This window comes from Lepidochelys kempii, chromosome 20 (genome assembly GCF_965140285.1).
Source record: "Lepidochelys kempii isolate rLepKem1 chromosome 20, rLepKem1.hap1, whole genome shotgun sequence".
Taxonomy (NCBI): domain Eukaryota; kingdom Metazoa; phylum Chordata; order Testudines; family Cheloniidae; genus Lepidochelys; species Lepidochelys kempii.
The window spans coordinates 26,535,655-26,559,648 of NC_136399.1; the positions used below are offsets into that span (position 1 = coordinate 26,535,655).

The 23,994-nt window shown below is 61.1% G+C and overlaps 1 protein-coding gene across 9 annotated transcripts in view; it reads right to left on the minus strand.

The window, feature by feature from the left end:
- PDE4A (phosphodiesterase 4A) overlaps nt 1-23,994 on the minus strand; it is a 168,323-nt gene that overhangs the window by 98,397 nt on the left and 45,932 nt on the right. For 2 of the 9 annotated variants that reach the window (XM_073318227.2, XM_073318225.2), the window contains exon 1: nt 10,708-11,000. The exons of the other annotated variants lie outside the window; for them this stretch is intronic. In XM_073318227.2, the coding sequence (XP_073174328.1) occupies nt 10,708-10,985 (278 nt within the window). In that variant the 5' untranslated portion in view covers nt 10,986-11,000. Of the gene's footprint in view, nt 1-10,707; nt 11,001-23,994 lie in introns of those variants that run through there. 9 annotated transcript variants of the gene reach the window in all.

A 23,994-nucleotide genomic window follows, 5' to 3' on the forward strand; every position in this document is an offset into this window, starting at 1 on the left:
AAGTCCCTAATTCTGGGTGATTCTCGTTAGCCATGTAAATGTCCAGCCCGTTCTGAGACCCTGGAAGCTCCGCACTGATATCTTGTGGCAATGAATCCCACAGGCTAATGGGCAGCTTGTACAGGGAAAACGTATTTCCTGGGCTCTGATTTAAATTTCTTCCCATTACGTGTCCCCTTGTTCCCGCATCATGAGGCAGGGTGAATGGAAGCTCCCAATCGGCCTTCTCGCTCCTGTCTCCTTCTGTCCGTGTATTACAGTAGCATCAGCCAAGGCCAGGCAGCATTGCGTCGGGTGTGCACAGACACAGCCCCTGCCCCAAAGAGGGGAGGGAAAACACAAGCTCAAAGTGGGGAAGGGACTTGCCCAAGGTCAGCGGGTGGGTCAGTGGCAGGGCCGGGACTGAAGCCCAGGTCTCCTGCTCCCCAGCACAGCACTCTATCCGCTTGGCCCCGCTTCCTGACTTCTCTCCTTTCTAAGGCAAACCGTCCTGATCTCGCCCAGCCCTCTTCAAAGCAGGCTCCCGCCAGGCCTCCAGCTGCGCCTGACGCCTGCTCGTCCAGATCCCACGTGCAGAGATGGCGAACAATTAGAACAAAGCAGCCTCGTCTTCCCGACGAGCGACCGGCGCGCGTTCACGTCTCATTACCCCCAGAGAAAGACACCCTGGACAAAATGTTAATTTCCTTATTACCAAGAAGCCAGGCCCGTGTATCGCGGCATGAGAGCCCGGCTGCTCGTTAGGCTGCTAGAAACCCAAGATTAAATGACTCTGCATGTACATCTGCAATAACCAACGGGTGGGGCTGGGGAAGGTAGCTGGGCCCCCACCAGGGAGTGAGGCTCTGAAATGCCTCGTGTCAAATTAAAGGCAGCTTTGGAACTCCACAAAGCCTGGGCGCAGCCTATAAATAGGAAGGCTGCTGCTTTTATTTTTAATTAGACAGCAATTGATGGATCTGAAATGAAATTACAGTGTTACATCACAGAAATCACTTTGCAGTTAACTATGGTGGTGACAGCCAGGGAAGAGCTTCCCAGATACAAATGTCTGGCTTTGTACAGCACCTGGCGCAGCACGGCCCTGCTCTGCGGCTGCTGGGCACTACCATCATATGCCAATTGCATCATCATTGCTGCGGATCCAAGGAACACTCAGGGTCCCATTGATCGGCTTTCTGCTTGCGCTCTCAGCTTCCCATCCAGGGCCAGAGACCTGCTGGGCAGCGTCCCATGGCCAAGGGGAGCGTGCGCTGAGCGGGGGAAGATCTCAGAGAAATCTGAAGGCGGCAGGCACGCCGGTGGGAATGGAGTGGCTGACACAAGACAGGCTCTCGAACTCGGCATCATGCGGACGGCAAGGGGGAGCCGCGTCCGCACCGGACCCAGCTCTTATTTTCCATCTTGCTCCTGAGCAGAGGTTGTGTGCGTGCATGGGGACCCGTGCCGAGCCTGGAGACACCTTCTCACTCACTTGCAAGGAGGGCAGGCCTGGCTGGCTGGGGGGAGGGAGGGAGGGGGAGAGCTGGCTGCCGAAAGTGAGGCTCGGTAAACAGGGAAGACAAGGAGTGAGTCAGAATCATTGTCTCCTGCCTTTGGCTGCCAGAGCGTTGGGGTGGGGGGGAGCTGCCGGGTCTAGGAGCAGGCTGGTGTAAATCAGAGTCCCTCCAGGATCCGGCTCATTGGGCCTGATTCACGGTTTCCCAGGTCTCTGGGAGTGAGGGCAGCTTGGAGCTCTGTTCTGGGCCCCTCCCCAGCCAGACCAGCCTCCGGACTGCACTCAAGCCCACTGCGCAGGGAACAGCCACCCTGCATCTTGCTCCAGCCACGCCCCGGGGGGGGGAGGACGGAATAGCCACAGTGCAGCTCCCCAGCCACGCTCCAGATCCGCCCCCACCAACCGGGGCTGGGGCAGGGCCCTTATGCCAGCTCTGCACCCGCAGGGAAGCCCTCCGCATGGGGCAAATTCCAGCCACATTAATCCATCAGAGGGGCCTGAGCCTCACTGGGAGTCAGGCCCGGTGCGGGGCACGTGTCTGTGTGTTGCATCCCTGACCAGCTGTGTGGGAGGCTGGAAATGTTGTAGGTTGCCTGCCCCCACGCCCAGAAGGAAGCTGCCAAGGGCTAACTGGTTGCAGTTCAGCCTGACCCCCACGTCTCCCGCTGGCCGGGGGTTTCCCTGGGCTCCTGCTCAGGGGAAGGCAGGCACCTGCGCTGGGCAGCACCGTGTGCGGCTGGATGGGAAGAGCATCAGCAGGGCCCTGGCAGAGCCAGGGTGGAAGGATCTTAAAATCCAGCCCAGTGCAGTGAGGCTCAGAGGAGGCCTCGGTGCCGCTTCACTTTGTGGATTAAAATGCTCTGAATTAAGGCCACTTTCACTCTGAACAAGAGCAACCGACCAAGGGTTTCATATGGTTTTAACTAATCCACTTTGAAAATTAATCAGGATTAATTTTCCTGAGTGTCCCTATGTAGACAAGCCCTTAGCCTAGCATGACCCCCCTGGCTGTTCTTTTCTGGTTTAGCTTAAACTTGTTCCCAGTCGACATAAAAGGAACTAAGGCCTCGTCTCCACACACAAATTTGAGTTAAATCAGTTCAATGAGATTGATTTAATTCTTGTGGTGGGTTGAACCCGGGACTTGCGAGTAGGGAGGTCCTGTTCCCTCTGTATTTGACCCCAAGACCTGTCCCACCCAGTAGCCCCCCTGTTCACATGCAGCCAGGAGCTCTGGGAACTCATATCTGGGTTTAAGGACTGCAGCCACCACATGGAGAGCGGAGAGAGTTCTCGTGACCCACACCTGCGATGCAAGCTAAACTAATCTGAGCGAGGGTGAAACCCCTGAACGCGCTGGTTAAATCCGTCCGTTGAAGCTGGTGCCAATTGCCTAGTTTCAGTGGTTCGCACAATGCCCGATTCTCTGCTGTTCGCACACGATGCTCCCAGATCAGGGGGAGAGTGCTGGGGCGAGCAGCAGCATGCAGGCCAGGGCGAAGGAGACGTGCGGCCCTGGTTTTCGTCTAGGAAACGGGGACTGTCTGAGCAGGAAGCGGGACTGGCCGGAACCGAGTGAAGACTGCTGGGCAGGTCACCACATAGCGCTCTGGAGATGAGAAGTGCTGTGTCACTGCTACGGAGCAGGAGTGTTCTCGCCAGGGCAAGCGAACGGCCGTGTCGGCAGCAGAACGAGACCACGCACCAATTTGAAGGAACCAAAAGGATGGAAACAGAATCAGAGCAGGCAAAAGCAAACACAGGAACTGCCAGCTCTCCAGGTAGCGCGGCCAGCCACAGCAGTTGCAGAGACAGGTGCAAGATGCCGGGCCTGAGGCAGCGCTGGGGTAACCTGCCCCCTAGGGACTGCTCCCAAATCCTTGTCCTACTGCACATACAAAATATCTGATCTTTTCAGCAGCTTGCGACACCCTCAGCCCCACTCACGTGTGGCAGCAGAGCCTTCCATCGGCTCATAGTACGTCTCCGAGCACACAGGGACTGGGGGGCAGAGGGCTTCAGGGCACAGGAGCAGTCTGACCCTCACACAGAGCTGGGGCTACCAGACCTTCGCTCAGAAGGTGGCATCACAAGCCAGGGCGGGTGCTTGTTACGATTACTGAGCCAGGATGCAGATCACAGCTGGGCAGCGGGCGGGGAGGGGGGGATAGGTAAATCTTTTGCTGCCGCTCAAGCCCCAATAAGAAAAGGAGGACCTGTGGCACCTTAGATGAAGCATCCGATGAAGTGAGCTGGAGCTCACGAAAGCTTCTGCTCAAATGAATTGGTTAGTCTCTAAGGTGCCACAAGGCCTCCTGTTCTTTTTGCAAATACAGACTCACAGGGCAGCTGCTCTGAAACCTATCAAGCCCCAAGTTAAATGCAACTGGCCAAGGCAGGGGAGAGGAAGGTCTCTGGAGCCCACGCTGAGGTGGGGCGTTAACGAGCTATAAGCGGCTGCTGATGGCTCAAACAGCCAAACCTCGCTCGGGCAGCTCCCTGCACACGCAGACCCCTCTGGCTGGGCCCTCGATCGCGCGGGCAAAGCCAGCAGGTTCCAGGAGGGTCCAAAGCAATTCTTGTTCTCTGGCTGTCGTGGGGTGGTACAGACACAGACACCAGCTTGTAAAGAACTGGGATCAGCAGACAAGGTCGTGGAGAGTCAGTGTTAGTGCATAATGTGAGTCTAGTGGGTTAGAGCAGGGGGGGCTGGGAGCCAGGACTCCTGGGTTCTCTCCGCAGCTTGGGGAGGGGAGTGGGGTCTGGTGGGTCAGAGCAGGGGGGGCCGGGAGCCAGGACTCCTGGGTTCTCTCCCCAGCTTGGGGAGGGGTGTGGGGTCTGGTGGGTTAAAGTCAAGGTGGTCTTGTAGTCAGGGTTCCTGTGTCCTCTTCCTGATTCTTCCACTAACTGTGGGACACTGGGACAAGTTACTTCCCCTCTCTGCATCTGTTCTCATGGCCATGAAACCAGTGGGCAGTAAGAACAACTCCCTGGTTAATTAATTATCCGTAAAGCATTATCCTGGTGGTGAAGACACTGGAGAAACAGAGATTAACATAGATAAGAGCCTGGGAACGGAAGTGCAGGACAGAAGCTGTGATGGATCTGGAGCTGATGAATACTGCGTGTTGGCCGGGTGATTGGGATATTTACCGTACGTGTATATTGGTTCTGTTTAACAGGGGGCTGTCAGGAAAATCAGCAGAAAGAAGGAGGAACAGCTGGAGATCAGGCTCCGAGGCTGTTACCAGGCAGGGTGTGACGAAGTGGGACTGTTCTTAATGTTTCCTCTGAATAGTGTGGGGGTGCCTCAGTTTCCCCTATGCAGTTCGTAAGTATCTAGGTGGTGGGATAAGGGTGTATGATCCTTGCAGAGCCCTAGAGGGCAGGTGTGTGCAGGGGTCTGGACACAGAGAATGGCCGACACTCTGTTTCCTGGCAACTGATGGCCTGGGCCCTTCCCCCCTGCAAGGTGAGAGCTAAAGGGTTGGAGAACAAAGGAATCAGGTGACCTCCTGGCCCAGAAAAGGGACAAAGCCCAGAGGAGGAGGGGCTGGAGAGAGTTTCAGTTTGGGGCTAGCTGGGACATGGAGTGAAGGACAGATGGGGTTGTCTGGCTCACTGCCCCCCAAAATGGACCCAGCTGAGGGGTCCTGTTCTCTGCACCTACAAGCTCTGTGTTAGACCATGTTCCTGTCACCTTCTGTTTTACTGGCTGGCTGAGAGTCCCGTCTGACTGCGGAGTCGGGGGGCAGGACCCTCTGGCTTCCCCAGGACCCCACCTGAGTGGACTCGCTGGGGGAAGCGCACAGAGGGGCAGAGGAGGCTGAATGCTCCGAGGTCAGACCCAGGAAGGTGGAAGCCGGGTGAGCTGTGTGTCCTGCAGACAGGCTGCTCCCAGAGAGGAGACTTCCCCAGAGTCCTGCCTGGCTTCGTAGGGAGCAGTTCCAGAGCATCGCCCAGGGACTCCATGACACAGGGGCAGGGCAGGAAGAGGCCTGGGAACTGGCAGAGCAAAGAACTGAGGCAGGTGTAACAAGGAGAAGGGAGAGCTGTTTGGGGGAACCTGTCTGACCCCCAGGACCTGCTGGGGTGTCTGAAGAAGCTAGGCTGGCCTAGGCTGCCCTCAGGGGATGGGGAGCCTTAGCTAAGAAGTGCAGATAGGCTGTTGGTTTGAAAACCCTGTTTCTCTAGGAGCTTTGTTCCTACTGCTAACTAAACAGTGCTTTGGCTTCAAGCCAGCAGTCTGATCCCTTCATTCCCCGCTGGGCACCGAACCACCGCAGGGCACCAGGTCCCACGCCCACTGGTTACGCAGGGTCTGGGCTGGGCCTGGCAGAGCCGCCGGCCCAGGAGAGGTAAAGGCTCAAAGCTGACACTGGAGAGCCCAGAAAGTGGACAGACAGGTGGGGAAGCTGTACTCCTGACTGGAGCTCTCCCGGGGCGGGTGGCAGACCTGCTCTGAGGGAGCCAGTCCCAGCTCCACCCTCCAGCCGTGGCCGTCCCCTCAGCGGGGTGAGGAGCCAGCGTGGGTCTTCCTTTACAGCTAGCTTGGAGGGGGAGCCTCAACCCTTTATTCTGGTGAATTACTCGAATGACGGATGCACCTGGGGGCCAAGTGCCGAAGGCACTGTACAGACACAGAACAGACAGAAATTCTCTGCCCCAAAAGCTGATGATCTTTCTGCTGGCTGACGGGATTGTGGGCTGGGGGAGGCTCAGAGGCCCTGATTCGGTGCCTTCAGAGATTCCCCATGCTATCTCAGTGTCGGAGCACTAGGTTTAAAACAACAGCAGACAGGTTGGCTTGGTGATGGTCCACCCTTCTCCGGCAGGTTCAGGCATTGGGCTGAGCAGGGCTGGAAGGGGGGCCAGAGCACATCCAGCTGGCAGAAGGGTAAAGTGACCCAGGAAAGGTCACCCAGCAGGGCAGAGCACGGAACCCAGGGGTCCTGGGGCTGAGCGCGGGCCCTAGCCAAGCTATGGGGCTCTGATATCAGCTGGTGCCACCATAATACACCAAGTAATAGGAATAGCCTGGCTGCTGGGAGACATGGCCCAGCTCTTCCTCCTCCCAGGCACTCCCTAGTTCCTGAGGCTCCGAGGAGACAATCAGAGCCCAGCCAGCGGATGCAGCCCCCGCCGTGACCGTAAGCCAGGCCCCAGGGATGCAGCCACAGTCCCGCCCGCTCACGCAGCGCATTCCACTCCATTCACCCCATCTCTGCTCAGCTGGGAACTGCACTTTGCATAACAAAATCCACTGCCCGAACGTCCCCGCAGTGCCAATGGATACAGGACATGTGGCATCGGTGCCTGCAAAGGTGCCCAAGCCACAGGAGCGATACGTGGCTTCCAGCACCTATTAATCCCCAGGCTTCATGGCCACTTAGCACCAGCGAACAAGAGGGGGAGGTGCCGAGCGGCACAGCTTTACGGCTCCAACCGGGGAGGCGGAGGCAGTCAATCACCCAGACACAGCGTGCTCCACAGAGAGGTAGGGGATTAGCTTGGATTAGAAACCCCTGTGCCAGCTCCCACCAAAGCCAGCTGCTGTACACTCAGGCCTCGGGTCAGGATCTAACAGCTGTTTGGTTCCCCCGCACACCCCCCAGCTGCAGATCTTGGGAATATATCCCCTGCCCCATGATCCTTGGACAGACATCCCCTCCCACAGTGCCGAGCAGGGGCTCACTGATGCAATCCTCACATTAGCCTCGGCACACTTAAATCTACCCATCACCTCCATCGAGAGAGCGAGGACTGTCTGAGTAATGAGTGACGCGGCTCGAAAACCTCCCTGGTGCCTGAGGGATTCGCGGGGAAGGGGTGGGAATTCCTCTTTGGGGCTGACCCAGCCCACCCGGTTTGTCCAGCGATCCCTGCCCAGACCTCCTTTCAGAAGGCACCGACCAACTGGTCTTATTACTGACGTGTATTATGGTAGCTCCCAGCAGAGATCCGGGCCCTGTGCCATCGCACGCCAAGACACAGGCCTTGCCCTAAGAGCCAACTGCACAAGAACTGGGAGGGGAAAGGACCTGCCTAAGATCGCAAAGGAGGGCATGGGCAGGACTAGACCCCGGGTCCTCGTACAGTGCCCCTAGCCACTACACCACACAGCCCCAGAACACCCCTGAGCTTGGGAAAGCATGCTCCCTCCCCATGTGCAGCCCCAAGAAGGGAAGTGATTTGCCCCAGGTCCCACCCGCAGCAGAGCGGAGATCTGAGCCCAGGGCTCCTCAGTTCCATTCTATGGGTTTTAAAGCCAGAAGTCACCGCTGGATCATCCAGTCCGACCTTCCACACAAGAGGCAGGCGGGCCTTTGGGTTTCATGCATGGGGGAAAAGAAAATGCAGCCTAAGTCAAACCCCCAGAAATAGAGCTGACGAGGCAGCCAGTCAGCGAGGAATTAATCACAGGGAACAGCGTTAATAACGGCCCTTGGAGGGAACGTTCTAATACCCACGTCCTATTTCCATGACGCTTTGATTTGTGGCTGCAGTGCTGGGCGAACTTTCATTCAAAAGCAGGACTTGAAAAGAAACTTAGAGGCCTTTTAATTTCCATTTGCTCTGAGGAATTGGCACATTTTAAATGCCACCGGCATTCTCCCATGGATAATGACTGTCCGCGGGTAGTAAATTTCTCAGATTAGCCAACCCGGGGCAGGAGATTTCAAAGGGTTCTTTTTTAAACACCACTCGTTGCTCCAGGTGACAAGAGCCCTCAGCCCCTGTGAGAAACCAGGAGAAAGATGCAGCAAAGGGCTAAGACACAGCCTGGAAAATCAAAATCAGCCTCCTACAGCGACCATGGCAGGCTTTGCTTGTCCAGGCTCACAGAGGCCAGCCAGTGGCCTAAACAGCACCACACAAACAGTGAAGTCAGAGCCAGAAGGCCCCTGCCAGCCCACACCTCCAGGGTGCTTCCATATCAGAGAGCTCAAGTCCCTGGAAGACTTGCAAATCTGTAGGACAGGCTGGTTCAGGGGGTGGGGACTAAGCAATGGGCCTTTTCCCCCTAGGGGGCACAAGGTCTGATCTACTGTTTCCGATCCAGCCCTAGAGCAGGGGGACTGGCTGGCTCAGGGGGTGGAAGATGAGATACAGGGCCTTTCCCGTGGGGGGAGCGGCTCCAATCTGATCCCAAGACAGGGGTGCAGCGCTGTGTGGCTCAGAGGGGTGTGGGGACCAGGCCACAAACCCTTTCCCCCTTCAGAGGGGGATGGCTCCTCTCTGGCCCCAGAGCCGGAAGACTGGCTGGCTCAGGGGGAATGAGATATGGGGCCTTTCTGTGGGAAATGCCACACCAGGTGCTTCTCCAGCACACACCAAGCACGCCGGGCACTGACCACCCCACTCATGGGTGGAGATGCCCACGGCCCCCTGGCTGTGCCACACAGATGCAGCCCTGGGCCCCCGCCCCACAGGACAGCTGCACCAGGCCGAACTGAAACCAGTTTTCAAACGGGTTCAGTTAAACTGACGCAATCCCCTGCACAGAGGCACCGATTTAACAGCGGCTTATTTCGGGTTAGCTTAAACCCCCGGCGAAGCCACTGACATTGCACTGAAACAAGCTGCTCTTAACCCAAAACAGCTGCACCCTGCCAGGGCTTTGTAACTATCGCACCTTTACTTCCGATGCTGCGCCCCGTCCCGCAGCAAGGCCCCGGCGAAGGAGAGTCTCCCCAACCCAGCAGAGTCACACGACAAACGGGACAAGGAGCCAGAAACCCCCGGAGCCAGCAACAGCCCGACGACAGCTGCCAGGGCAAGCTCCAGGGCAATCGGACACGGGCGCAGACTGGGGACTGGGAGAGAACGCTTTAAAACAACAAACCCACCAACAGCTTATTGCCTCTCGCAGAGCAGGGGTCAATTTCCGCTTCTGCCCCTCCCGGTCTATTACAACCCAGCATCTCTGTGGGTTCAAAGCCTGCTCCCCGGGACGGGGAGTCCTGCAGCGCTTCCTTCGGGAACAGCAGCAAGTTTCTCCTCCTTCCAACAGGGAGAAGAAAGGGCAAAACCAACCAGACCCGAGGGCTCATTTGGCCCCTGAGCCAAACCTCCCCCAGGAACACAGACCTACAGGGCGTGGGGTGGGTGAGAGGCCACGCTATGGGTCACAGGCCCAGCAACAAACATCTCATGGTTTGGTTTGGCTTTGAGTTGAGCCAGCCCACGGCGGGGCACACTTCCAGCACAGACGGACCAAACATGCAGCTCCCAGATGACGACAGACAACCCCCCCCACACACACACACTTTTCAGACCACGTCAAGCGCTGGGCTTAGCAGTGGGGCGGACGCACACACGCCCGTGCACCCAGGGGTTTGAGGGCCGTGTGTCAAGGCAGGCACTGCTCAGCGGTGGCTGTAATGCTGGGCTCTCTTCCCTCCCCAGGATCCCAGGGCTTGCCTGAAGAGTTTGGCTCCCTGGCCATCCCCAGCTCTCCAGGCAGATTCATTCCCAGGACTTGGCGGTTTGTTTTTTAATCGGAACGTTTAGCCCCCATCCGCCCTGGCAGTGGTGTAAATCCAGGGAGCAACGCAGGGCTGCCGTGGGTCTACTGCACACGAAGGCGAGATCAGGACCAGACTCTGGACAATTTCACCCCTTGGTCTGCCGGTCCTGTGGCCTCCCCCGGGGGCAGCTGCATCAGACCCCCCACACACACATGGGGAGTGAGATTAAGCAGCTTAATCTTGTCTAACACCAGTCCCAGCCGCTGGGACCATTTTGCAAGTCTCAGACCCGCCTTCCCTTCAGCTTCCCGTCTGAGGGCTCGGCTTTAGTTAGCAAAAAGTAGCTCTACCAAAGACTGCAGGGCCAGCAGCAGCGGGGGGTGGCTCTGAGCCACCCTCAATCCCTTGCTGTCCCAGTCCACACGCACAGCGCTTTGCTCGGAGGAGAGGGACATCCTGGAAGTGGGGGCTGCTGGCTAAACCAAGCCCCCCAGACTGTCACACCGACCACTTGGCCAAGGCAGGGCTGGACGCTTACCCAAGGGGTGGAGGATGTCCGAGATTTTCACAGCAATGCCCTGCAATCCTGGTTCTTACTCCCCATGCGTGTGTCTGTGGGGGGTCTGATACAGCTGCACTGGGGGGGAGGCCACCTGGACGCCCCGCTGACCCCCCCACTCCCCTGCCCCCCACCCCCAGCGCTCCGCTCCCCACACGGTGGGGGCCCCCGGCACCTACCGCTTGCTCGTGCCGTGGCTGGGGGTCCCGTGGAAGGAGGAGGGCCAGGACATGCGGGATTTCTTCAACCCCGGCCGGTCGCTGGTGTCCATGGCGTCTGCCCGCTCGATGTGCCGGGGCGGGTGCCGGTCCGTATCCGAGTAGCCCCGGTGCTTGATCCTGATGGGGGTCCGGGGCTGCCTCCACAGGTGCTGGGGAGGCTTGAGGGTGGCCTGGCCCTCCCGGGGTACGGGCAAGGAGAGGGACAGGCTCTTCTTGGGGCAAGGCGGCGGCTCCATCACGGCGCGGGGCGCGCGGGGCCCCCCGGAGCCGGGCGGGTGGCCGGGCCGGGCGCCAGGCAGGCGGCTCCGGAGGGAGCTCGGGGCGCCCGGGGGCTGCGGAAAGCGGGAGCCCGGCGCGCCCCGGGGCCGGGAGCTGCGGAGCGACGGCGGAGCGCACGGCGCGCCCCGGGGCCGGGCTCTGTGGGCGCGGCGGATCCCGGTGACAAGCGGCAGCCGGGGCGAGTCTCTAGCTCCCCGCCCCCGAGGCTGGGTCAGAGGCGAGCTCGGCCCCGAGCCCCCGGCTCGCCGGCTCCAGGCGCCCTCTCCATGGCGGGCGGCGGGGGCTGGGACGGGTCCGCGCCGCCGAGGCGGCTCCGCTCCGCGGGCAGCGGGGCCGGCGCTGGGCGCTGCTGGGCGGGCGGCCGCCGGGTGGCTCTGGCTGGGGGCGGCGGCAGCTCGGAGCCGGGTCTCGCCGCCGCCGCATGTCACGGGGCGGCGCAGCGAGGCGCTGGGGGCCGGGAGCCCCCCCCCGGGATGGCTCTGCCCCGCGCCGGGCTCCGCATCGCCGGCGCCGCTGCCCCCGCCCCGGGCGCTGCCGCTGCGCTACGGGACAGACCGGCTGGGGCGGCTCCGAGCGCGGACCCCGAGCTCCCGCCGCCGCCGCCTGACGGCTCTGCCGCCTGCCCCGCCTTGCGCGCCCGGCCCGGCCCCGATCCCCGCGCCCGGCCCCCCATCGCCTCCCCCCGCCTTGCGCGCCCGGCCCGGCCCCGATCCCTGCGCCCGGCCCCCCATCGCCTCCCCCCGCCTTGCGCGCCCGGCCCGGCCCCGATCCCCGCGCCCGGCCCCCCATCGCCTCCCCCCGCCTTGCGCGCCCGGCCCGGCCCCGATCCCCGCGCCCGGCCCCCCATCGCCTCCCCCCGCCTTGCGCGCCCGGCCCGGCCCCGATCCCTGCGCCCGGCCCCCCAGCCCCTCCCCCAGCCTTGCGCGCCCAGCCCGGCCCCCCATGCCCGGCCCCCCATCCCCTCCCCCCGCCCCGCGCCTAGCCCGGCCACCCGTCCCCGCGCCCAGCCCCTTCCCCCGACTTACGCGCCCAGCCCGGCCCCCCCATCCCCGCGCACGGGCCCCCCATCCCCTCCCCCCATCCCCGCGCCCGGCCCCCCATCCTCTCCCCCCATCCCCGCGCCCAGCCCCCCATCCTTTCCCCCCATCCCCGCGCCCAGCCCGACCCCCCATCCCCGCGTACAGCCCCCCATCCCCTCCCCCCGCGCACAGCCCCGCATCTCCTCCCCCCATCCCCGCGCACAGCCCGGCCCCCCATCCCCTCCCCCCGCCGCGCGCACAGCCCGGCCCCCCCATCCCCGCGCACAGCCCCCCATCCGCTCCCCCCATCCCCGCGCAAAGCCCCCTATCCCCGCCCCGCGCCCAGCCCGGCCCCCCATCCCCGCGCCCAGCCCCCCATCCCCTCCCCCCGCGCACAGCCCCGCATCTCCTCCCCCCATCCCCGCGCACAGCCCGGCCCCCCATCCCCTCCCCCCGCCCCGCGAACAGCCCCCATCTCCTCCCCCCATCCCCGCGCACAGCCCGGCCCCCGCGAACAGCCCCCATCTCCTCCACCGACACCCGCGCACAGCCGGGCCCCCATCTCCGCGCACAGCCCCCCACCTCCTCCCCGCCCACAGCCTGGCGCTCTCCCCGTGCAGAGCCCCCCATCCCGCCGCACAGCCCGGTCCCCATCTCCTTGCCCCACCCCATGCAGAGCCCCGGGTCCCCCCATCCCGCTCACAGCCCCGCACATCACCCCCCTCCAGGCGCCGGGCTCACCCTGCCCCACCCCGCAACACACACAGTCTGCAGCCCCGCCGCCCCCATCACAGTCTGGGGGCCCCTTCCCCTGAGCAAAGCAGGCGCGCCCCGCCCGCCGCCGCCACGAGAGGGCGCCAGGCGCCCCCCCCCCCGCTTGCGCTGCGCGGCCCCCCCGGGCTTGCGCTGCGCCCTTGTGCCAGGGCCCGGCCCTGGCATCCCAGCAAAGGCCCCGCTGCTCTGCGCAGCAGGAGCCGCCCGCAGTGCTGGGCCCCTGGGGCAGCCAAGTACAGCCTGCCCGCTGCCAGGCTGCTGCCAGCCCCAGGACCCGCCTGGCCTGGTGCCCGCTGCTGAGGGTGGAACAGGAGCAGACACCTGTGAGAGGCCCGAACACGCCATGCTGCTGGCACCGGGCAGGGGGCATGGACCCTGGGCTTCTTACTTGTGTATAACACCTAGAGACCCACCCGAGCCCAGGCCCCCCGCCGGGCCGGGCGCTGCCCAGAACCCCCAGAGACCAGGGCCCCCGCCGGGCCGGGCGCTGCCCAGAACCCCCAGAGACCAGGGCCCCCGCCGGGCCGGGCGCTGCCCAGAGCCCCCCGCAGACCAGGGCCCCCGCCGGGCCGGGCGCTGCCCAGAGCCCCCCGCAGACCAGGGCCCCCGCCGGGCCGGGCGCTGCCCAGAGCCCCCCGCAGACCAGGGCCCCCGCCGGGCCGGGCGCTGCCCAGAGCCCCCCGCAGACCAGGGCCCCCGCCAGGCCGGGCACTGCCCAGAGCCGCCTGGAAACCAGGCCCCCCACCGGGCCAGGTGTTGCCCAGAGCGCCCCAGAGACCAGGGCCCCCACTGGGCCGGGCTCTGCCCGGAGCCCCCCACAGACCAGGGCTCCCGCCGAGCCGGGCGCTGCCCAGAATCCCCGGAGACCAGGCCCCCTGCAGGGCCGGGCACTGCCCAGAGGCCCCCGGAGACCAGGGCCTCCGCCGGGCCGGGCACTGCCCAAGCCCCCCGGAAACCAGGGCCCCCGCCGGCCAAGATCAGGGTCCTTACCAGCATGGGCAGTGGGTATCATAGGCTGGGGGAGGCTGCAGTCAGGGGAGGGGGAGTACAGAAGGGGTGGGGCCTCAAGCACAATGGGCAGGGTTGGGGGCTAGCCTCCCCCAGCTGGTGGTTCACACACCATCCATGCCCACCGGGCCAGGCGCTGCACAGACCCCAACCAAGATCAGGCTCCCCACTGTGCCTGGCACTGCCCAGAGCCCCAGCGAGATCAGGGTCCCCACTGTGCCTGGTACTGCCCAGAGCCCCAGCGAGATCAGGGTCCCCACTGTGCCTGGCACTGCTCAGAGCCCCAGCGAGATCAGGGTCCCCACTGTGCCTGGCACTGCTCAGAGCCCCAGCGAGATCAGGGTCCCCACTGTGCCTGGTACTGCTCAGAGCCCCAGCGAGATCAGGGTCCCCACTGTGCCTGGCACTGCCCAGAGCCCCAGCGAGATCAGGGTCCCCACTGTGCCTGGTACTGCTCAGAGCCCCAGCGAGATCAGGGTCCCCACTGTGCCTGGCACTGCCCAGAGCCCCAGCGAGATCAGGGTCCCCACTGTGCCTGGCACTGCCCAGAGCCCCAGCGAGATCAGGGTCCCTACTGTGCCTGGCACTGCCCAGAGCCCCAGCGAGATCAGGGTCCCCACTGTGCCTGGTACTGCCCAGAGCCCCAGCGAGATCAGGGTCCCCGCCGGGCCGGCGCTGCACAGTCCCTGCCCCCAGGGATCTGCAATCCACACCAACGCTAGGGCCTACCCTGGCTCATGGGAGTCCCAGGCAAGCTGCCTCCGCACCAGCCCATGCTCAAATGGGGGCTACGGGCCTGTACTTGGACCCCTCCAAGACTTGTCCATGCAAGGCTGGGAGGGCAGGGGCAGTGCTGAATTTTCCCCCGGGTTACAGGGGCACATTGCGACAGGCCTCGCTCGAGGCGGGTGCTGGGAACGGCTGGGGAGCCCCCGCTCTAACTTCACCGCCAGGCCTTGCTAAGACTGCCAGCCCCACACCCTTCTCTGTGCAGCCCTGCCGCTGCCTGTGAGATGCCCAGCCCAGGCACCACGCCCTGCGGGCCCCCCACTCCTGGCCGCCCCCTCGCATGGCCCTGCGGCAGAGCTGGGGGGAGGTGTTTTCCGGAAGGAGACGGCTGCGCAGGAGGGAGCTTTCTGCCACCTTCCCCAAACGATGGCGTCGGAGTAAACAAGTCAAAAGCCTCGTCTGGCTCCCGGCTGCCTCCCCTGCCCCCCTTCGTGGGAGCCTAATTTGGGTTCCTCCATGAGTCACCGGCGGTGGCTGCCTCACGCAGCACAATGCCCTCGTTCAGAGCCAGGACTGGGGCTGCAAAGCTCAAAGCCACGGCCGTGGGTCCTGCCACCCTGGGGCTGGCACCAGGCACAGCACCGGAGCCCCAGCTCAGCGCACCGGCCCTTTGCCAGGGGTCAGGTCAAACCAGCCCTTCGTGCTCATGCTGCAACCGGGCCCAGGACCCTGCGGGCCAGGCCCGGGCACTGCTCTGCTGGGTCTCGGGAGAGCGCTCATGGCAGTGAAGAAACCCCCTACAATCATGCGCTTCCTGAACACGTTTCAATCCCATTGTGCTGGAAACCAAGCGAGTTCCCCACCACACACCCGCCAGCCTTCCTCCCTGGCAGAGCTCGCTGCTGTTGTCAGAGAAGGCGCCTGGAGAGGTGAAGGCGGAATTAAAGCAAGGGGGGAAGCCAGCAACGCTCTGTAGCGGGCAGGCTCTACGTGAACATGCAGAGCTGGGGCCGGAGCGAGAGAGCCGCTGGACTCTGCCCAGTGGCAGGTGTGCGTTTCGGCCGGCCTGGCTCTCATCTGCACAGCAGCGTCAGCTCAGCAGAGCCCCCCCGGGAGCAATCTGCCAGGGACACTTGTAATCTCAGCTGCCTTGCAGCAGCGCCAAGGACCAGGCTCTGCCTCACCCCAGATCTGCCCTCCCATTCCCAGTTCGAGGGGGAAAGACTCCTGCGGGAACCTGGCCATGGCGCTCTGAAAGCCACGACCGGCTGCCCGTGGAGCTGCGCGGGTGCTGAGGGCTGGACTAGGGCATCTGACCCAGCCCCGCACACAGGGGTTGGTGGAACTCAGAGACAGGGGAGACCAGCGATTTGCTACAATTACCCCAGCTCCTCCCAGGCTCCATCCTGCAAGGAAAAGGGGGAAGGCCACTCCCGCACCTGCTCCAGGGCGTATCCCCAGCCACCCTGTCGCCTGCAGGGGGGAGACGAAGGGGGAGCCTTCCCCTGTTACCTGCGGGGGCTCCAGGCCTCATCTGGCCCCTAGCAATTAATCCCATGATCCTGCCTACAGCTGGTGAATGTTCGCCCCATTTTGTGGGGAGGGGGCAGAGCTGTCCAAAGCCAGAGAGCCAAGAACAGCTGGCCTAGGAAGGAAGGGGCGGGCCAGGTGAGGTGGGTTCGGTGCTCCAGCACTGCCGGGTGCCCTCTCTAGCCCTGGGCATGTCACCCTGCCCTCGACTCCCCAGCTGTGAAATGGGAATGATCTTTCCCTGCCTGCTGGAGGATCTCCGGTCCTATGGATAGTCAGGCAGGGGCAGAACCCAGGAGTCCTGGCTCTGGCTCCCACTCCCTGTCCAAAGCTAGCAACAGACCGCAGGAGTCCTGGCTCCCCATCACCCCACCCTGCGTTAAGCTCTGGCTCCCACTCCCCTCCCAGAGCAGACCCCAGGAGTCCTGGCTCCCAGCCTGGTGTTAGGCCACTAAGGAGACTTGCCTCTAAGGGCTTTTAAAAAAAAGCAAAACTCTTCATTCCAATCAGGTTTCGCTAATTTCCTCCCCCTCACAGCATCACTGAGAGCGACGCCCATCCAAGAGCGGGCGCATGCCACTCAAGATAGCACCAGCCACGTAAGAGCCCGGAGTGGCTCCCGTCCCAGCCCCTGCAGTCTGCCCTGGCCGCGTTGCCCCTGGGCGCGAGGGGGTGTTTAAATGCGCAAGCCCCGGCAGCACCTCAGCGCGGGGGAAAGGCCCCGGCAAGGCTGGGCTGGTGATTCATTGCAGCCAACGACGGCTGCACCATGGCCCAGGCTCCTGGGGCAAGCTGGCACTGCGTGGGCCCGGGGCCCGTTCGGCTCCATAAACCCGGCTCTCCAGAAGCCGGGTCAGAAATCACCTCTGAGGGAGGGACACCCGCAGGGCCTTAGCTCTCCCACAGGCTGCCTGGCCCGGGGCAGGACACATCCGCCAGGCCATGCGTCCCAGGGGGCCGGGCACTGCATGAGGACACCTGGGTTCTGTTCCTGGCTCTGCCTGGGATCTGGCTCAGTCTCTGCCCACTCTGGGCCTCTGCTTCTTCTCCCACCCTTTGTCCATGGGGCATGGAAGCTGCTTGGCTGAGTCATCGCAGCCCTGCTCAGCAAAGTGCTGACTGATCTCAACAGGCCGCTGAAACCAGCCCCGCAAGCTCTGTGCCTCAGTCTCCCCAGGTGCAAAATGGAGCTGATCATCTGGGCAGTGGAAGCGTGTGGCCCACAAGTGAATGCGTGTGTGACGCATCCCTCTCTGCGGGGTGGGGGGTGGGGCGAGTTTGTGCTCGCCCCAGCTACGGAGCTTGGCTCCTTAGCTCCAGCTGTTGTGACTCAAGCTTTTAGCTCTGGCCTTTGACAAGTTCGACACCCCCAGCGTGTTGGCCAGTTGTGCTGGCTGTCACATCAGTATAGCGCCTGGCTGGCCCAAGGGGCCCTGATCTCGGTCGGGATCTGGGCAGCGCCTGGCTGGCCCAAGGGGCCCTGATCTCGGTCGGGGTCTGGGCAGCGCCTGGCACGACGGGGCCCTGATCTCGGTCGGGGTCTGGGCAGCGCCCGGCACGACAGGGGCCCTAATCTTGGTTGGGGTCTGGGCAGCACCCAGCGCAATTAGGCCATTCATCCGTAGGTGCTGGAACTAGGGGGCTGCTGCACCCCCTGGCTTGAATTGGTTTCCATCATTTACAGGTTTTACAGTTCGGTTCAATGGCTCTTAGCACCTCCACTATAAAAACTGTTCCAGCCCCCCTGCATTCATCCGGTTTTAAACCGGACCGTCCTGCTTTTCTAATGTGCACCCTCCATCCAGTACTGAGGTTTGTTCGGTATCAAATGGGAGACACCATAACAAAGAGGGCGCCGCTCCACCCCCAGGGGGGTGACCTCGCCCCCCCCCCCATGCAAGGACACGCACGCAGGGGCGGGGGGGCGCACTCTTCAAAGTGGCACACACACACGGGCAAGGTCATGCTGAGAGGGACAGGTAATGCAGCTCCCCAGAAGGGCTGGCCTGTCCCATGTGCCGGGAATCGTGAGTGGCCAACCTAGGCAGAAGTGTGGCCCTGAACTCCCAGGCATCTCGAGGTGCTCCTGTCATCTCATTACTGTATCTACTCCGCCACCCCATCTCCAGACATCTCTCACCTTCCCTTCTTCCACCTGCCTGGCAGGACCCCCCCGGCTACTCCAGCCTCCAGAGCGCAGCCCTGACAGGGGGAAAACAAGGAATCCTCCGATCCTGCCAATGCCTCGAGCCTGCCTGAGCCAGCATCTCATTAGCACAAACTCTTTCCCCTGAGCTGGGACACCAAATCCTCTTTCCTCTGCACGCACCATCTGTGCCCGAGGACCTGTCCATGGAACGAATCAAATCGATACCTTAGGAGGAAGCGACGGGCTGGAGCCATGGAAAAGCCCCGGGTCCCCGACACTGTACAAATACACCTAGGGGGTAGGTGCCTGCTCAGTGCTGGGTTTGCATTGCTGGCGAGGCAGTGCCATGGCGATCCTGGGGCATGGGACTTGCTCGCTTCTGCTTAAAAACAATCCCACATCCTTTCAGTCTGGAAGCCCCCAAGGGGCTCGCTGCTGGGTAATCGGCACCAGCTCCCTTGCATCAGCTGGCAGGCGCCAACCCGGATGGTCTTATGGAGTTGTTGAAACACGCTCCCTCCCCCCACTCCCAAGGCATCCAGCATGCCCTCATCGCTCAGGAAGTCTCTGCCGTGACACACACACTAGGAAACACCTGCTACCCCAGGTTTACAGACCCCCGAGCCAGACAGGTCCAGGAGAGTCATCAGCTTTCACCCAGCTGCCCGTATTCCATACCCAGTCGCTTGTATTAACATGGGGAAAGAGAGGTCCAGAGTGATGCAGGGATGTGCCCAAGGTCCCCCAGGGCATCTGTGGCAGAGCCAGGATTTGAACCCAGATTTGAATCCAGCCCTTTGCCCTATTCACACCGCCACCCTGCCTCACCCCGAGCATGCTGCTGGAGTCATCACAGCCCTGTGTGGGCAGAATCACAGGTGCCAGCCACTGTGGGAGGCTGGGCTGGGTGGCCCATGGTTCTGATCCGGCCGGGCCATTCCAAAGGACAACTAGGTCTCTGTCCCTCCCTTTCCTCTCCTCAAACCACTAATTGGGACTTAATTGCCTAGACATGGCAGAGGGGGTGTTCACTCCAGCCTGCCTGGGAGGGAACTGCGCTCCTGCCATAATTATTCAATGAGCCCTGCTGTAAAAATAACAACCATGCGGAGGGCACCATGCGGCCTGCACCTAGAGAGGGGACAAGCCACAGACCCAGGCCTGGTTGAGCCTCAGGGAGGGGCACGGGAGAGCGCGGAGCCAGCGCCAGGGAAGCTGCTTGGCAAATGGGAATCTCTCCCACACACGAAGCCCAGTTCACCATTGCCCAGCTCCTCAGTCCCTTGGTGCAAAGTGAGCAGCAAATGCCAGCGGATCCAAAGAGCAGCACTCAGCAGGGGTGCAAGTGAGGGCACTTGGAGCAGAGCAATGGGGAACTGGGCCTGTGGCAGACTGGGCACTGGGACCAGAGCTGGCTCTCCGCTCCAGTCACAATCACAGACAGAGCCAGGTGGTCAGGGCTCCCCCAAGTCCAGGCTCCCAATCAGGGACTTGAACCTGCATCTCCCTGGCCCAGGGGAGTGACGTGAGCACCAGCCTCGCTGCGGGGCGGGGGGAGGGGGCGTGGGGCTCGCATGCGCCTGTTTCATTAAACATTTCACAAGGTCTCCATTTCCTTCCAGTACAGAAGAAAACCGAACTTCAGAGAATCACAGAAATGTGGGGCTGAGAGAGACCTCGAGAGGTCACCGAGCCTGGTGCCGAGGCCGGGGGCAGTAAACCCAGACCAGCCCTTACAGGGGATTGTCCGACCTGGCCTTAAAACCCTCCAACGCTGGAGATGCCATAGCCGCCCCTGGGAGCCTGGTCCAGAGCTTCACTGCCCTGAGAGCTGGAAAGTTTTTCCTAATATCTCACCTACATCTCCCTGGCTGCAGATTAAGCCCATTGCTTCTTCTCCTACCTCCAGGGACACGGAGAACAACTAGTCACTGTCCTCTCGGTACCAGCCCTTAACGTATTTGAAGACTTATCAGCTCCCCCTTCAGTCTTCTTTTCTCCAGACTAAACATGTCCAGGTTTTCTAACCAGTCCTCAGAGCTCTGGTTTTCAGCACCTGGGATCATTCTGGCTGCTCTCCTCCGGACTCGCCGGTTTGTCCCCATCTTTCCTAAAGGGCGACGACCAGGACTGGACACCGGCCTGAGCCCTCCTCAGTGCTGCGCGGAGCAGGGAAATGACCTCCCATGTCTTACCCCCCCACACACACATACACACCTGTCGTAACACCTGGACCCAGAACGAGACTCGTCTTTTTGGCAACTGCCTCACATTGTTGACTCATTTTCAACTTGTGACCCCCGGATCCTTTTCAGCCAGTTAGTCTCCACTCGGCGGTTGTGCATTTGACTTTTCCTTCCCAAGTGCAGGACTTTGCACTTGTTTCTTTATTGAATTTCAGCTTGTTGATTTCAGACCAATTCTCGAATTTGCCAGGGTCACCCTGCCTCCCAAGTGCTCCCAGCCCCTCCCACCCAGGTGTCATCTGCCCATTTTATAAGCACACTCCCATCGTTAATGAAAATGCTGAATGGTCCCGGCCCCAGGAGTGACCCCTACAGGACCCCACTAGACACCCTCCCTGCTCAACCGTGAGCCATTGAGAACTACGCGGGGACTGCCCCTTTCAGCCGGCTGTGCCCTGCCTCATCGTCATTTCATCTAGACCAGCTTTCCCTAGTTTGCTCATGAGACTGTGTCAAAAGCCTGACGAAAACTCCGATTGATCACATCCATCCGCTGGGCCTGTCGAAGGAGGTGGTTTGGCAGGTTTTGCTCTTGACCAAGCTGTACTGGCTGTCCCTTCTAACCCTGGTATCCCCCCGGTGCCGGCAGACTGATTGTTTAATCATTTGGTCCAGGATCTTTCCAGCTCTCGGAGTCAGGCTGCCTGGTCTATTGCCCCTGGTTCCTCTGTGCTAGGGGCTCTGTTTGCCCTTCTCCCCTCCCCCGGGAGTCTCAAATATGCCTGCTAACGGTTCCAAGATTGCTTCAGCCAGTTCCTTAGGTACCTTAGGTGAATTTCCTCAGGTCCTGCTGACTTTAACACATCTAACGCACCTGAATAGTCTTTAACCTGACCTTTGGCTTGTGTTCCTTCCCCCCCGGGTGTTAATGTCACGGAGTCCCTGGGCGATGCTCTGGAACTGCTCCCCATGAAGCCAGTCAGGACTCTGGGGTAGTCGCCTTTCTGTGAGCAGCCTGTCTTCAGGACACACAGCTCACACAGCTTCCACCTTCCTGGGTCTGGCCTCGGAGCATTCAGCATCCTCTGCCCCTCCGTGTGCTTCCCCCCAGCGAGTCCGCTCAGGCGGGGCTCCTGGGGAAGCCAGAGGGTCCTGCCCCCCAACTTCGCAGTCAGACGTGACTCTCAGCCAGCCAGTAAAACAGAAGGTTTATTAGACGACAGGAACATGGTCTAAAACAGAGCTTGCAGGTGCAGAGAACGGGACCCCTCAGCTGGGTCCATTTTGGGGGGCCGTGAGCCAGACAACCCCGTCTGCCCTTCACTCCATGTCCCAGCCAGCCCCAAACTGAAACTCCCTCCAGCCCCTCCTCCTCTGGGCTTTGTTCCTTTCCCGGGCCAGGTGGTCACCTGATTCCTTTGTTCTCCAACCCTTTAGCTCTCACCTCCCAGGGGGGAAGGGCCCAGGCCATCAGTGGCCAGGAAACAGGGTGTTGGCCATTCTCTGTGTCCAGACCCCTGCACACACCTGCCCTCTAGGGCTCTGCAATGATCATACACCCTTACCCCACCACCTAGATACTTAAGAACTGCATAGGGGAAACTGAGGCACCCCCACACTATTCGGAGGAAACATTAAGAACAGGCCCACTTCGTCACATCTCTCCCCCCTTCGAGATCAAACTGAGCGGGGTCACTTTACCCGGTGACCTGGGGAAGTTCGAAGCCACCAATGTTCCCATGGATGCCCCAGCATCTCTCCCATTCCTTGGTAGGAGTTACACCAGGCCCTTCCAGTTTCACGCCCTCCCTTAGGTCGGGGGTGGTCGATAGCACTAGCAGGCTGCATGTGGGAAGGTTTCTGCAGCCCATGCCCTTTGGCCACCCCAAAACCCCAGGGGGTCAAACTGGGATTGGGTTTTCTCCGAGTGCTCCAGTCTGGAGGGCTGCAATTCGGGCTCTCTTGGTTAAGAGCCCCCATCTTGACCTGGGCCACATACTGTTCACTTACAGAACTAGCATGGAGACATCCCTTTCTCCACAACCTTGTCTCCCAACAAGCTGGCCAAACACAGCCACTTGCTTATAGGACGGTATACCTTTCTTAACAGCTTTCACTTCATCTGAGACCTTCTCAAAGCTATCCACACTGGATCTTTCAACAGGAAAGTCAGTGGATCCATTCACAACAGAAAATTTCTGGCTGTTAGGAACTGAAACTTTCTTGATTAAATCATTTTCACACCCTTCAGTTGCAGTAAACTGCTTGCAAAGACTCCATGAGGATTCCTTTCCCAAGGGCTTTTCTATGCAACAATTCACCCCTCCCAGAAATTCTGCCCTTACCCTCTTTACCTAGGGCTTGCTCTAGGGGAACACTTTCCTGAGCAACAACAGACTCTTTCTGGGTCTCCCTTACATCCAGAATCATTTCTGGCCCATCAGGAGGATTCCTACATAATCCCCTTTGAGGCAAACTTACAGACTTCCTAGATAAAAGGTTAGAAGCCTTCTCCTTCCCTTTGCCACACACAAGTTCAGGAATCTTTTCCTTCTTGCTACAGGTTTCCACACCCTCAGTAGGTAACACAATCACACACCTTCATGCTCTCCTTGTGCCCTGGCTAGGATCTCACCCTGATTAGACAGAGTTGCTCCACCCTTTCCAACAACACACTAGCAACCGGCAAAATACAAGCACCAGAATTGTCTGGTCTCTGGGATTTTACATAGACCCTAACTGGATGCGACCTAGTTACAGGGCCATTCTCCCGAGCAGACAGAAACTTAGGACCCTTCCCTTCCTGGGCTTTAGCTGAATCCAGAACCAGCTCTGAGACAACTGCACGACCCTCAACCATCACAGGCTGAAAGGCCCGTTCTGTTAGCTCCACAGACCAAGAAGAGCTGGACACACTTTCTCCTTTACCAGACACCCAGGTTGGGATCTCTTTCCCTTTGTCCCAGCACACAAGGCTGGTCACAGACAACTGCTTGGAGATCAGGGTAGCTCCCTCCATAGGCAAGTCAATACCCCTGACAGACAGAGACCCATTTCCTTCACTGTCCCAATTCTCCACCCAGCTAACAGGTAAGGTCCAGGGACTCTCATCTTCCACTCTCCTCGCCTTCCCACCCTGCTGACTGGACACAGCCATCAGATCACAAGGCTGCCTAGGCTCATCCAAACTTTCCTTACCAAGCACCTTGCCACTCCCCACAGATCCCCTGCCCTGCCTGTGTCTCCCCCCACTCTGCTGGGGTCTCAGCTCCCACTGTGCTCAGCGCTGCCCTGGCTGTCCCAGTGGGGCAGGCCACTGCTTTCCTCAATGCATCAGAGCCAGGGAGAGTCCCCACTCTTGTGTGCAAGGGAGCAGGGAGCATCTCTCTGTCCCACCCAGCCCCAGGGGTCTGGTTACAGGCAGGCAGGTATCCTGAGCCTAGCGGCTCCTCCCTGCTGCCAGCCAGGTCATCTGCATTTTCACTGACCATTTCCCTCTCCGCCGATTGGTTCCCTGGATTCAAATTCAAACCCTTGGCAGTTACAGGAACAGGGCCTGGATCCTGTCCCA